We start from the raw sequence: 15,336 nt of genomic DNA, 5'->3' as shown, positions 1-15,336 counted from the left end.
ACTATTTGAGATTGACTCGATAAAAACTCGTTCAACTTTGACTCGAGATATAAATGAGTTAAACTCAAACAAAATTTTAAGGTCGCCAAAATATTATCAAAGTGTCCAGCTTGTTTAGGTTCGTCTACATCCCTACCGGTGTCCAGTGACCATAAACCTAATGTATCGTGTATCTCAAAGACTTTTTTGTGTTAGTGTGCGAGTAGAGATACAGAGTATATGAGCAGGTTTCCTATTTTAACAAAGGTGAATTGATTTTCTTTCTTTTTGTTTTCCTTTTGATTTATTGGTGAAACTGATTAATTAAGGACGTACGCGATGCGCCATTATGTTTTTCCTTAATTACGTGAGTGAATCTTTTCCCAAAAGAGTGCCTTTCGAATTTGTACATTAATTTTATGTTGTTTCTTAATTAATTAGGTAAGTAAAGATTTTCCCAAACAGCGCCTCCGAATTCGTACATTACATTAGAATTAATTGGGAAGTTGTTTGGTTGGCATGAATGAATAAATAAAATGATTCCGTGAATTTTTGGTTAATGTATACTACTGTACAGCTATATATATATATATATATATGTATGTATGTATGTATATCGGCCATCCGCCGAGAGGAAGGATTCAGGAGGAAATTAAAGAGACGAGGGAATAGCAGTAGATAAAAATACTAGTAGATAGAAGAGCTTAGTAGAAGAAGACTGGTCTCGATGTGGTTGACTAAGACACTGGTAGTCACCATTCTTGCTGTCAACATTGCTCTGACCGCCGCCTCGGCATCATATTATAGCACCAAAAATATCGGTATCCAAATCTTATATGTACATTTCTACTATTTAACAAGTTTCATAGGGAACTCTATTGATCTCGGTCTCCGTAGATCAATTCGTTTTTTGTTTGTTTATACATACAGATGAAGCGGTAGACGCATTCTGCTACGCGAGCTGTTCGGGGACGTACGGGAACGACGAGTGCTTGGCAGACTGCATTAAGAGAAGATTCAACGGCGGGGGTGCCTGTACTGATGTCGCCGGACGCGGCATTGTGCAGAAACTTTGTTGCTGCAGCCCCGGGATTGTTTGGTATGATGCCATCAGTCTTTTATTTTTGCATTTGCATAATTGCATGTATGCACGCAGAAGCGAATGAGAATTTGATTTGATGATACATTCTATGGTACATTCTATAGTACTATCTATCACTAGCTACATCCATCCATATATTTGATATATCTAAACCCACCGACGAGAAGCTGCCACTTTAACGCTACGTTATTCGACGTTCTTGCATGCAGTAGTTTTTTAGCACGTATATATATATATGAATGTTTGTCCTTCAATTCAAGTAATCATCATCGAAGCAGCGAAGACAACACCGGCCTGCACCTCATTTTCACCAGCGTTTCGTGTGATAATATAATTGCATTGCATGGGTATATGATTTTTTTTTTTTTTTTTTTTTGGGGGTGGAATCAGTAGGATTAATTAAACCGTCCTGTGTATCTAATCTCATCATCCTTTAATTAATTAAAACAATAATATATTGTAGCGCCACGTACGTCCGGGGCAGCCTAATTACTGACTGTAAGCAGCAGTAAATTTAACTGACTGTTTTGTACTAGTATGTTATCCATCATAGGACGTACGGCAGCAAAAGCGAAACTGCTACCAACCTTAGACTACAATTAAGTTGAGCACTAACAGCGCCACACACTTGGTAGCAAATTCGAACATCTTCTCAAGCCCAGGAAGGGACGGTGGTGCGCTGTTTCTAGAGTCCGCTACTCCTGACGATGTAGCAGCACTACTAGTACCATCGCCTTCCCGTGGAGCGGGCTGCAGGGCGGGAGGAGGACTTGTTGCATTATTATTATTCTTAGGATTTGGAATTGGGCGGCAATCATGATCTGCAGCAGCAGCGGGTGGAGGAGGCACTGAATTAGGTTGGATGACTGCATCGATGCCGTGGCATCTAATGGAGGATCCTCGAGTGCAGATGTCGGGGCTGCTGACTCTGACGTTGTTGAGAAAGAAGCTCCTCCTTCCGTGGTTGGTGATCCTAAGCACCAGGTCGGGCTCGGAGGTCGGGACCGTGGAGCCCGCGGGGAAATGTTGGAGGTATTCGAAGAGCAACGGGGATGGAATGGAATGGCGGAGCAAGAAATGGGCGAGAGAAGAAGGGGTGGTGGTGTGATTGGGCGGTGCCGCGAGATTTACGATGTTGGTGTCCTGGGACAGCGTCTTGTCGTTGGGCATGAAGAAGGTGAGGTTGCCACCCTCCAGAATCATCATCAGGTCTGGAGGGGCCATTCTGAGGAGCATCACGAATGTGAAGTAGTTTGCCCTCTGCATCTCTTCCATGGCAACCTCAATGCTATTCGCGTAGGAATTTGACACTGGAGTCGTCATCAGGAGAACAACCCCCAACAACAGAGTCGTCGTCGTGTTGTTGTTCATGGCCGCCCCCCCGTGTGTAAGATTATCTTATCGACGTGAATGATGATCTTTTTGTGCAGCTAAGCTGGCTGTGAACTCTGCCTATTATCAACGGGACACGCGCCTCTTGCTCCTTCAACAACTATATATAACTAGACCCATCCCTCATTCCTCCTGCATGACTCCTCACCAACTTTCTCTTTCTCACAAACATATTACTGCGACTATACTTCTGAGGGTGCTCTTTGCATTTTCTGTTTCTGATTTTTGAAACCCCCACAAGGATTAATGCACGCTCTCTCTCATTATCATGTTAAAATAAAAGAATGGTGAGACAACAGAAAAATGTAAAAGATGACACGTACGTGTATGCGTTTAGAGCAAACTCTTAAATCTTGCACAAAGGAGAAAGAACGAATTGTTTAAAACAAAAGTCTAAACCTACAAAGGAGGATATTAAAAGGAAAAAAAAAAAAATAGAATTGAAAGTGGACCTCCAGTTCATCTGTTTAATGTCCCCGAATTTCGGGAACAATTTCTTTCCCATACACTTCTACTAAACTTCTTCACAAGTTCGGACGACTTTGTCACAATTTACCATGATACTTGTACAACATCGCGAACCTTCAAAATTGCGGAGCAAAATTAAAGCCAAACAGAATAACCTGTTGCTTCATCAAGCCAAGGAACTTGGCATGGTAATATTGGGACGCCTGCATTCACAAGTACACAGACTTCTAGAATCTTTCACCACACGCTGGGATCTCCGGATATGAAGCTTGATATTCACTAACTTGCCCGCGATCTGTTTCACCCAATCATCTTAGGAACAGCATAATTATAGTAGTATCAACTTAGGAACAGCAAAGCACCTCAAGCATAAAAATACAAGGAGATTCTACCATCCCTTTGCGCATCATACCCTCGATTATATTAATTTACTGCTAGATTGTAAAATAAAGTATTTTTGACCCTTTGATTGTAACAATTTCAATGATTTGAAATATAAATCACTACCTTCATCGAGAGGTTTCTGAAAATTTCAGATAGCTCCCCCAAGTTTAAAAAAATTACACCTAACTCCTTACTTTTAGACTTTATGTAACAACGTAGGCCCAACAAGCTAGATTTTCCTTCAATTATCCTAAATTACCCTTCTATTGAAAAAGAAGAAGAAGAAAATCAGTCAAGCAAACACTCCAATTTCAATCCAAAATCCAAGCAATTCCGTTATTCCAGGCATTACAGCCTTAGTGCTTGCCAAACACCAACATTCTATTGACAATCAACCACACCCCAATCTTCAAACCCCATAGCCGGTACGATCTCAACATTAACAAAATCTAGCCTACCACCACCATTACCAATACCAAGAGCCATGCCCTCAAGTCTCCAAAAAATATGAACATCCTAGAAATGGAGGCCAAATTCTTATTCATAACAAAACCACAACCAACAATTGATAATCAGAGAAATACAATAATTTTTTGGATGACAAAAAAAAAGAAAAAAAAAGAAAGCAAATTCCCAACTTCAGTCCCTCTTCCTCTTCTAGCATAACTGGATTATTTATTTATCTTTCGCTGTGAGCATCTTCCTCTCCTTTTTGTTTGATCAAAAAATCTGATCCCTCAGTTGAACTTGTAATTTGGCAATATCAATTTGCTACAATCTGAAAACCTAAAGATAATTGAAAACAAGAGGGGGTTTAACAGTCTAGTAAGAAATAAAGAGGAGGAATGGTAATCGACACTAGAAGAGGGGATTAGTTGTGGTGTTGTAGTGTTGTTTGCGGGAACAGAGAGAGAGTGATGGGAGGAGAGAGTTAAAAGACACATGAAGAGAGGAGGAGGAGAGAGAGAAATGGGCAGTGGTTGAGAAGAGGAGTGAGATTAGAGATAGAAGGGCAGTCGTTTGTTGTCCATGGGAGAGGTAGAGTTTTTTATTTTTCCTTTTCTTTTGTGTCAGTGGTACATCTTACTGCAGAAATCTATTAAGTGAAGGTTAATATAGTCATTTTAGTGTGCCAAGCCAGGTCAGTGTAATTTTTAAAACCTGAGGGGAGCTGAGTGAAATTATCAGTAACCTCAGGGGAAGTTTCTGAAGTTATCCCTAGTAAAAAGGAAAAACCAAGTCTCCTAAGCTAACACTTTGTTAACAGCAGCTCTCAAAATTAACAAAATAGACTGCACAGAGAACAACATGGAAACATAGAATAAATAAGCATGAGTAACAAACCATTCTCCAAGCCAAGTCTTCTGCGCCAAGTGGTTGAGCTGGATGGGAATATAAGAAGTGCCTCGAGTACTGTAATCATAAGAGTACATTCAAAAAAGCTGGAAATATCAAGAGATTACAAATTTCATATCTGAAGTAAAGAAAAAGTGCAGGGGAAAACATGCCACAGTTGCCATCAAAGTAATACATTTTCTTTTATCAGAGTAAGGATTTTGTCGAGCACTAAATATCAATAATATTCTGAAACATGAATGTAACCCAAAAAAGGGAAATTTTGAATATGTAACAAGAACGGTTTTCTTGACAAATTAATAACAATACATATCACAATAATGTAGCAAGAAAAAAACATGCAAAAGCACAAACCTTAGCTAAATTACTTTGGAACTCCCGAACTTGAGAGGGGCTAATACTTCTAAGAAAACTTATAAGCCATCCTGGCTGCAAGGCATCGGCCGAGGAAACGAGCAAAGCTATCTGCCAAAAGAAAAGGAAAAAAAAAACTTCACTCAATAACTGTAGATTTGCTGAACTCTCACAGCTTCACCTCCTCTTCTTATTCACTTCTACCATGTCATTTTCTTTTCCCGGTTTCATCACATACACAGAGACAAACAAACATGCATACATCTATATAGACAGACACACATCATTACAATGTATGTGGGCTACAGTGTGTATGGGTGTGGATACACATATTTTACAGCTAAGGGCGAAAGTGAAGGAAGTGCAGAATAACAAGAATGCAAGACCCTGAGAAATTTAAGGTAATCTTTGAAAATTCAAAGAATTGGACAAAGATGATGATATTGCAAAACACAATTTCCAGTTATTCTGATCAGTGCAGATGACAACACATATATGCATTGACATTAAACACTTCAAAGCTTACAACATTAGTTTTGCTTAAAATGTCTTTTGGCCGTGATAGAAGACCAAGATGCAGTGAAGAACACTTATAGCAGCCAAAATATACAAGATTAATAGTACCTTGCGGTAATCAAGAATTCCTTCAAATGGAAGCTCCAGTTCATCACTAACTATGACAGGAATGCACCCACTGACAATTGCATCAAACAATCTAGCAGATGATGGAGTATCACCAGCAGGACTCAAGCAATATACAGACCTATCACCAAGAAAGCAGATACATCCATTACTAAATTCACAACCAATGACAAGACTGCTAAAAGTACATTCAATAGAAGATCAATTTACTTTCGCATGCCGCTCTGTGCTGCTGCTTTCCCACCCTCTCCAGCTGTTCCCTCCTCTATAACTACACCTTCAGCACTGCTGAGTTCTGTGACAAGTTTGGCACGTATCTTACCACCCTGAAAAGTAGCATACCCACTTTTAAGCATCAGCATTATATTAGGATGCACAAGCCAAACATAATTCACGTCACAAGAGTTCTATTGAAGAAAGAATAATGAATAAGGATTTGCAATCAAGATTATTATGCCTGACTTTGATAATTCAGCTGTTGGTCATCAGTCAATCATCAAATTATATATTGGAGGTCACATAGATGAGAATTGTAATTTCAGGAGATAATAAGGGAATAAATTTGACCAAACAATCTTAGACAGACAACCTCAACTTCTGAAAAGCTTCAGTCTGAATTCATTGAGAATCGTTACATTCTATCATTCACCAGAATTTTCCAAGTAGTCCTTCTTATGCTTTGAAGAATGGATTACCAGTTTTATCATTCACCAGTTTTATGCTTTGAAGAATGGATCACCAGCCAACTTGAAAAACCTTATGTGACTCTTCTATTTTGATTGTAACAGAATGTATCACCAGTTTTGTCAAATATTTACTTATAAACGAGGGAACGAATCTTACAGCATTTCTTTTAAGCCTCCCTCGAAAAAACAGCAATGTAGTCCTTTTTGACTGAGTTTCAGAGAAGCATTTGGAGTCACAAAAATCAACATTGGGTACATAAGGAAGTATGAGATCTTTTTCAAGATAAACTTGTCCAGGCTTGTACCTGAAAATTTTCAATTAAACATCAGCAACTGCAGTTTATTCAAGGAATTCAATATATGTGCAACCTGAGAGCTAGATAATAACCAGTTCCCGGTTGAGTCCATATCTGGCAGCAGCCAAATAGCATTTTTCATATATCTGCGGACAGACTTAAAGGACCAAGGATGGTGTACTGGAAGAATGTGATCTCTTCCCTCAGAGCGCTTCCATGCAGGCTGATCAGTCACCCACTTCAAAGCTTCCTACATTCATGATTGAAAATACATTAAAAGTACTACTTTCAAACACATAAGCATGGCAAAAATCCAAGAGAAAATAAACACAAGCAGCTCAATGGAAAAAAATGAAGCCTTTGTTTTCCATGGAGCAAGTTAGTAAAGTGAGAAAACTCAATAATGTTCATAATATATAGCTCATTAGAATTGCAATCCCGAAGTTTACTGGACACTGTAAAGTGATGTGATGCATATTGCAGGGAAGCCATGAAAAAAAAGAATAAGTTAAAAAAAAAAGGCTCTCCCTGTTAATGATATGTTAAAAGTTTAACGAAGCATATTAAGATGCTGAACAATCCTTTCAAGTAAAAATTTAAAAATCACTTAAATATCAGAATTAGAGCAATTGAAAAACAAGCTATCACAAGACATGCTTTTCAACTCAATCTTTGTACTTCTAGAACGAGTAAAAGTATAAAAATATCCAAAAATCTTCACTTGCTTATAAAACTTATTAATAAGCAATAAGCACTTTGCTGCACACTGAACTGTGAAATGTGGAGACTCTTGATAGAACTAATGCACTCGAAAGACTTCCTTCCCCACCTCCCCGGGCCCCCGGGGGGAATCTCACTCCCAAAACAGAAAAAAAAAAAGAAAGAACAATTAATACGAATAACCGCATTGACATGATAATAGTTGTTAGGGGGAAAAATGAAACAAAACAGGAATTATTTGGAGGAGAATTTTTTTTTATAAAAAAAAGCACTAAGAAAGGGGGAAAAGCACTCACACCCTATAGAGAGCTTTGCAATGCTGTTTCTCCAACAAGAAGAAGCTAATGGTAGTAAAGAAGGGAATGTAGAAAAGGTCGGCTTCCTCCTGCCTGTGGACCCTCACTACTACATTCCTCAACAGCCTCTCAGACTGTGGCGCAATCAAATCCGCCCAGAGCCAGTAGTCAATCGAATGCTGCCAGAGAGTACAACAAAATAATAATTAAAAAAAAAACATAAAATCAACACTATATTGAAATTATAAAGGAAAACGAATCCTGTATTTCAGGAAGAAGGAAAAAACAAAAAGAAGCGGTAGAAACTAGTAAGTAGCTTGGGAGTTGCAGAAGTAACGCGTGGATAGCAGTAGTAATATGATTATTACCTGCTCGATCAAGCGGTGCACGGGACTGCCGTTAGAAGTGAGGTTGGAAGTGTCTCTGTAAGTATTGCGAAAGAGCCAGAGCAAATCGTAAGTGAATCGGGATGGCATTTGGTAGACATAGACCCTGAGAGGCGGAGGAGGAGAAGGATGGTCGTAAAGCCTTCTAGTCTCAGCGATCCATACGGAATCGTCTAGGTTACTAACGTCTTGAAGGTCGGTATCGTCCGGTTCGGAAGGTGGGGGAGACTTGGTGGTGAGGAATTTCTCGAGGGAGACAACGAAGGAGTAATCGGCCTTTGGGAGGTTGAAGGTGGTAGGGTTCTGAGCGGGGTGGATTGTAAGGGGCACGGGGGGCTGAGAAGAATGCGAGGAGAAGATGAAGTAGAGTAAGAATAAAGCAAGGAAAGCGAGAGTGAATATGAAGATCGGAGATCTGGTGGTGATTTTGAGCGGGTACTGTCTTCCGCCACCGGCCATTTTTTTGAATTTTTTTTTTCTTTTTTTGATGGGTTTGGGACTTTGGGGGGAGGATGTTTACATACAGAACTTACCACTGCGAGCGAGAGACGGAGACACTGATAGTTTAATCATCGAAGTGGTGGAGGAGTGACGGTGGTGGCTGGCCCAGCATCGTTGCCCCACCACCCCGCCGTTCTTTTCATTTTTGGATTAATTACATTTATTTCCCCTGAGCTTTGACAAAACTGCTAAAAAATCCCTGAGGTTTGTCGAAATAACAAACACCTCCCTACATCTAACTTCCATGGAATATGTTGGAGGACTGGTTTCACTTTAAATCTCCAAAATTATACCACTTTCTCACATTATATCTTAAATGTTACATTTAAACACTTTATACCCTAAATTCTATGTTTTGGACTCTTTACACCCTAAAATTTTAAATTTATCCCATTTAAATTCAATTGATACAACCATAATAAAATTAACTAGATAAGTACAAATTAATGACAATATATATTTTTATTCTAATATGATCTTTTGACTCCTTTTAACCATTTTCAACACATTATCATTGATTTATATGGTCCTAATCACTAATATTGTTAACAAAATTAGTGAAATAAAAAAGTGATGCAAATTAATGATAATGCATCATTTTATTCTAGTTGTGATATTTTAGCTCCTTTTAACCACTTTCACCAAATTATCATAAATTTATAAGGTATATATGCTGTTAATCTTGCTAACATTGTCATTAATTGGATTTAAATGGAATAAACTTGAGAGCTTAAAGTGCAAAGCATTCAATTTTGAAAAATTTAAGTTGCAAAAAGTTTAAAATTAAAATTTGCACAAGTTTAGAAATGCAAAGTGAGCGAGTCTAAGGGCTTGTTCTTAACTAATTTTGGAAATCTCATTTTAGCGGTTGATTTTTGAAAATTTATTTTATTGTATTCTCAATTGATTTTTTAGAAATGATTTTAAATTTTTTAGTACAAAAAAAATAAAAATCAAAAGTAGGCCTTATGGTGATTTTAGATTTTAATTCTAGCCTAATTTATCGTAGAAAAAAAATTACCTTCCAAAATTTAACATAGTTACTGAATTACCTCAAGATTAGACAATTTTTCATGGTCCTTTTATTTTCTTCCTATTCTCATTTCACTTCCACATTTATCTTTATGTCCATTGTTTTTACCATCCTTCATTTATTCTTCATACAAAATTAAATAATTACATCAAAAATTATTTAATTAGAATAAAATTTTATTTATATAGCATATAAGGGTAACATGGTCAGCTTCTATCAAAATCAGCATTTTAACCTTCGCCACAGATGCAATGCCGTCTCATATGAAAAACTAAACTAAACTAAGGTTGTGTTTGGATTGCATTTTCCGTCATTTTTCATGAAAAAATTACTGTAGCAATTTGATATATATGAGAGAAAAAGGTGATAGAAAAATATGATCACGGAAAACGATAATATTTTCCGCCGGAAACAAACAATCCAAACATGGCCTTAGAACTTTTAAGGCACTCCCGCTACAGCAACGCACAAATGCCATATAACATTGTCGACCCAACAAACAGTTCTACAATTATGTTCATGAAACTCCCAGTCAAATTTAGCCTTCTTATACCAAATGTGCAGAAACAAAGGTACTCAGAAACTCTTCCAATATATATATATATTAAAGTCATCATGCTTTAGGATCAATACCGCCTAAGTTGAATTATGAACATAATCAAACGCTTCCAAGTGCTCCGAGAAACACTACTACTACTCCTTCACCCACAGCGAACTCAGAATGAGATGAGATCATCCTTCGGCCCTTGCTGCTTCTTTGCATTATGCCCTCCTTCAGAAGTGCCACCTGGTTTCTTTCCAAAGATCATCTCATCGAGATCATCCATCATTTCATCATTGTTCCCTCCCTGCGCACCAGTTCGGGAACCTGCTGGTTTTCTGATTAATGCATCTTCTTTTCCGACACGGGGTGAATCATCCGGCTCAACAGCCACTGGTATCATAGCAGGTTCCGGCTCTGGCTTCACTTCTAATGGTTTCTTCATATCGTCATACTTGGAGAGGACCTTTTGAATTTCATCATTCACATTTAATGCTTCAAAGAGCAGCGCCTCATTATCCCCAGCTCTCTCAATGATTCGCTGCACAGTGTATTGAGATTCCCTACACTGCTGTACCAGTGTCACGGTCAAATCATCCTGTGAAAACAAACAAAAGCACCAGAAGTGAGAACAACTCAACTTTGGGTCTAAATTGCAGTCCAATTGTAAGTGTTTGAATGCACATGTGTGGCTGAGTGTGGAGAGAGATAGAGAGAGAGAGAGAGAGAGAGCTTCAAGCTCGAAAAAATCCAGAGACAAAGCAGCCCTTAGGGAACAATTATAGAAAGCTAGCAGCTGTCTGGATTTCCCCACCCACCATAAAGTGTAACCTGATGCTTGTGCAGAATTATATCAAACTTGATTCTGGTGGAGAAAAATGAGTTCATACACAAAAGATCAAGAGATTGAGATGATCTCCTTAAACCACCCCAATCCAATTTTGTTTGCTTTTATAAATTTAAAGTGCATTATGCACTCTAGTCAATGGCCTAATACCCATTGGTTTGCTGCTTTTATGTCATATACTTCTCAAGAATACAAGGTATACATGTATATGGCCCAAACTACCTCAAAGTGAATATATACAAAATGATTTCATATTACCACCCATTATCAGTCAAATAAGATATCCTGCAGCCACCTACAGTGGCTGGCTTCCAGAGATTCCCATGCCAAAGCTAAGTCACTATCCCTTAAAGTTACGACTGCATCCCTTGCCGATTTCCGATTTTGTCTTCTAAAATGATATTAACATAGTCTATTTCTCACAACACCAAAACATAAACCAAGAGACATTTATTGTTGTTATTTGTCATGTATTTAGGATAAAGTCTTATTTCTAGCAATAAACTATAAAATCAGACAAGTTTCAGCCATCCAAAGTATAAAGACAAAAATTGACATTGTTTCAACAGAAAAAAGCCTATTTTCACCCTGTAGATTTACCCAGAGATCAGTTTCCTGGTTCTGCGATTTAAATAGCAAAATAAATGATGTTTATTCTGTGGCCTATTCCTTGACATAGACGGAAACGTTCCGTTGCAATTAAAGAAGTAAATCAAGCAAGCCTAACTAAAATTCTTTCATAGATCTGATACAATTCTTAATGAATAAAAGTTTTCATCACATCAAGCCTTGTCATGTTTGATTCTTCAAGTCATCAGCATAAAATATACATGCAGAAACAGAACAGGTCAAACACGATCACATACGAACTCAACTGCAGCAAAGAGAAACTCTAGATAAACATGGCAGCTTGGCATAACAAACTTCAGGTTGCACAATCAGTAAGAAGGATACATGCCGAAATGAAAATACAATAATCTCAACCTCAAAAGAAATCAATTATTACAACTCACACCTCACCAAAACCTGCTTGAAAGAGAATGGAGAAAAAACCAAGGATAATTAATTGTACCAAATGCAACCATAATCAACAATGTAACATAAAAATCATGCCATATTCAAGGAAAGAGATTAATCAATGCATTTTCCTGGATGAAATTCCTTTCTAAAATCCATGCAACGTACACCTATGAAGCATCTTATCTCTTAAAAGCTTCAGCATCTCGTGAACAAAATAAATTTAAAAAACAGGTCTTTAGTCATGTATATAGATAATCAATTTCCAAATGCACGCTCAAGATCTTAGTTAAAATAGATCAGATAGATCAAGCCTACACCACCCTCATGCAGCTGTACTACTCCAGAATTCATACTTAAGCACCTTGATGAGGAGTGGCTTATTGTCAGATGCATCATCATGGTTAGAATAACAACCAAATTAGTATGAAAGCTAAATTTTTTGAAGAGAAAATGACTAAGTAAAAGTTGTTTGCTCATAAAGCAACCATGCGACCCAAAATCTCTATCCACTCATACATGCAGCCTCCGCAGCAAAAGAAAGAAAAAGAAATCCTATCTCATTCTCCATTTGAGTGATTAAATTCCTATTTGAAGATAATGGATCAGATTGAAATTTCTAGAATGTTACACCTGCTTAAAGAAAGGATCATAACAAAATACTCAGCATAAGCATTCTGTCTAACTGACTGAAGAAATAATCTGTAAGAAAAAGCAACCTGGCATTTCCTATCAGCTTTCCAATGGAAATAAAAATCAGCAGTACAAAAGTTCGATTTTGAGATATGACTGCAAGAACCAATGTAAACATACCTTTAGAGCATCCTGCTGTGGTGAAGACGATAAAACAGTGGCAAGAAGCTCGACACTGTTTCTTGCAACATCAAATGCTTCTTTTGTTTGTTCAGCCGAGAAGGTTGGTGCAGGAACATCATGATGAAGTTGTTGTGCGAGAGCAGCATTTGTTTCCGAATCTGAAACTGATCTTGCAGGAGTAAATATTGGGGCTAAACTCTCATTATCGCGACCAGGGAACCTTACACCTCTTGATTTTAGGCTCTGAAATAGAATTAAAAGAGAAAATTAAAATAAAATAAAATAAAGAAATTGAATAAGAAGAGAAGTTAAGGAGGAATAAAAAAGCTGCAGTCTACAAACAATTTAGCGTTTGCCAGGAATATTCACTTTCAATTATGACAAAGTTTTGAGGTATTCCATCTCTTCGGTGGAGAAAACTTACCAAAAACCAATTCATCCATCACAAGTTTTCACATTAAAACCACATTAACAGGATGAACATGTATACACATTCACTTTAACTCATGATTACATATTCTTCAAGCTTCCATTTTTCAAAACAATGAAGACATACTTGTACCAGTACATTCCTTCCACCAGAATAATTCTCAAAAACAGAATTCACTATCAACTTGTGCAAACTGAGTGAAAAACAAAGAGCATAAAACACGAAGTAGAAGTTCAATGGCAAACAGAGGTAGGGATAACAGGGGGTTAATATAAATTGCAAAATTATAAGAAATGTAACAAGAGACGGCCAATTAAGGAGCAATCGATATATGGGATATACGGTAGCACCTTATAAGTCTCTTCAAAAACGGGCAAGTAACGGAGCTCGCCCGAAGATTCACCCCATGCTTCAATGAGAATGAGAGCCTTGTTGCGGTTGTTAACAACGGTCTGGGGATCATCAATCAACTTGACCATCTCATCAAGGACCCGCTCAGCAGCAACCTCAGAGAACGCCTTGTCACAATTTTTTACCACAGTTTCGAGCAAGACGAGAGCCAAGTACTGAACCCTGGGGATCTTCAACATGATTCGTTTCTTAATGCCGCGTATTAACTCGACGCTGTTGACCCTGTCGTGATTGATCATGTCGCAAATTTCAAGATTAGAGGCCCAATCAGGGTCGTCTAGATTTTCAGAGGTGGCTTCCTCGACCACCTTGTCGGCTTGGTTGGGGCCTTGGAAGAATTCCTTCATCTTGAAGCTCATAGAGCTCACACCGGCACTGATCTTCTGGCCGACCTCGGATCCTCCAATCTTCAAGCGCTCGCCAAGGGCGTTGACTTTATCCATCAAATTGTCACTCATTTTTCTAAAATTTGTCCAATAAATTGGTACCACAGTATATGACTTCCACTTGGAACTTCAATCTGAAAAATCCGCCGAAGCTCTGGCTTTTATGTCATCCCACAACAGAAAGAAAGTAAGCAAGCCCGAAAATCAAAGTCACAAGTATGATTTTACTGGATTCATCAATCAATTGAAATCCACAGACAAAAACTTAAAACATTCCATTCAAACTATCCGACAGGAAATTATTTTCCCAAAAAAGGCAAGAGAATTCCAGGGCTGATCACAAAAGCAAGTGATCGAGGGAAGGGAAGTCAATTGAAATAATTTAAAAAAAAAACGTCGGATGTACTCACCGCATAGAAATATATCGATGGTGCCAGATTTTGTTTTTTTTTAAAAAAAAAAAAAGAGAAAGAAAGAAGGAAAGCGTCGAATGAGACGGTACCTTAGACTCGAAGGCGGACAGGTCTTGAAGTAGAAGGCTGAGTTGGCAGTATAGAGATGATAGGTAGCGTGTTGATTGAGAAATTGAGAGGCAGATAACCGCAGCACACAGCAGGACAAGTCGACTAGCCTCAGGAGAAAGGGATAGGAAATTGGGAATTGGGAAGGCCAATTGACTCCAAATAACTCCCCTCAGGAGAGGAGACTACTGACTTTTGATGATGAGTTTGGGCCCTGTGGGGGCGCCTTTCTTTTATTGCTGTGGAAAAATTCCCCTTTAATAATAATGGGTCTCTCTTTTTGAACTTGCAACGAGGGGAAGGGAAGGGTCTCAAGGGAGGGAGGAGGGTGTTCTTTGACTTTTCAATGCCTGTTGAATTGGACCCCATCCGAACCCGGAAAGTTCAAACCGGCTGAGTTGAGGGTTTCTTTCTTCTTCTTCTTTTTTATTAATTTATTTTCACGCGGTGTTCTGCTTCCTTTTGGTTCTTTTTTTCCACGAATGAAGAACATTTTTATAACTAGCCCTGTGTGGTCCAGTGGTCGCTGCCCAACCTTCTAACGCTCGGCAGTGTTGGGAGGTCAAGAATTCGCCCATTGCCTCCCATAAAAAATTGTTACAGTATGTGACGGTTTTCATTGACTATCTTCGATGGAACTTAACGAAATCTGGTAAGTTTAATGGCCGAAACCGTCATTTTCATTAAATTTAACGAACTCTGACATGTCGTTCTGTATGTTTTGAAATCATGAGAGACTTTTTTGTATATTAAATATACCACAGAGATTTTT

General features: G+C 38.3%; 3 protein-coding genes across 7 annotated transcripts; all 3 read right to left on the bottom strand.

Moving 5' to 3' along the window:
• Positions 1-1,669: 1,669 nt before the first annotated feature.
• LOC113761809 (FAS1 domain-containing protein SELMODRAFT_448915) lies at positions 1,670-2,452 on the bottom strand. The gene has a single exon (XM_027304949.1). It carries the CDS (start codon positions 2,450-2,452, stop codon positions 1,670-1,672), a length of 783 nt encoding a protein of 260 aa, XP_027160750.1.
• Positions 2,453-2,838: 386 nt separating this feature from the next.
• LOC113761946 (probable arabinosyltransferase ARAD1) lies at positions 2,839-8,529 on the bottom strand. The gene is made up of 9 exons (XM_027305147.1): positions 8,044-8,529; positions 7,678-7,854; positions 6,752-6,909; positions 6,521-6,668; positions 5,888-6,003; positions 5,660-5,798; positions 5,036-5,146; positions 4,670-4,738; positions 2,839-3,236 (listed from the first exon to the last, which is right to left on the bottom strand). The coding sequence occupies exons 1-9, from the start codon at positions 8,518-8,520 to the stop codon at positions 3,108-3,110; spliced, it is 1,524 nt and encodes a 507-aa protein (XP_027160948.1). The 5' UTR covers positions 8,521-8,529; the 3' UTR covers positions 2,839-3,107.
• Positions 8,530-10,051: 1,522 nt separating this feature from the next.
• LOC113760981 (TOM1-like protein 1) lies at positions 10,052-14,731 on the bottom strand. 5 transcript variants are annotated; one of them, XM_027303758.1, is made up of 4 exons: positions 14,546-14,731; positions 13,597-14,201; positions 12,814-13,059; positions 10,052-10,734 (listed from the first exon to the last, which is right to left on the bottom strand). In XM_027303758.1, the coding sequence occupies exons 2-4, from the start codon at positions 14,113-14,115 to the stop codon at positions 10,312-10,314; spliced, it is 1,188 nt and encodes a 395-aa protein (XP_027159559.1). In that variant the 5' UTR covers positions 14,116-14,201; positions 14,546-14,731; the 3' UTR covers positions 10,052-10,311. The 5 variants fall into 5 exon arrangements, with proteins under 5 accessions (XP_027159559.1, XP_027159560.1, XP_027159564.1 ...); XM_027303759.1 differs by having other exon boundaries at positions 13,597-14,197; XM_027303763.1 differs by having other exon boundaries at positions 13,597-14,177.
• Positions 14,732-15,336: the final 605 nt, after the last annotated feature.

Source organism: Coffea eugenioides, chromosome 2 (assembly GCF_003713205.1).
Source record: "Coffea eugenioides isolate CCC68of chromosome 2, Ceug_1.0, whole genome shotgun sequence".
NCBI classification, from domain to species: Eukaryota; Viridiplantae; Streptophyta; class Magnoliopsida; order Gentianales; family Rubiaceae; genus Coffea; species Coffea eugenioides.
The sequence above is the reverse complement of the archived record's forward strand: the minus strand, read 5'-3'. Positions and strand labels throughout refer to the sequence as shown.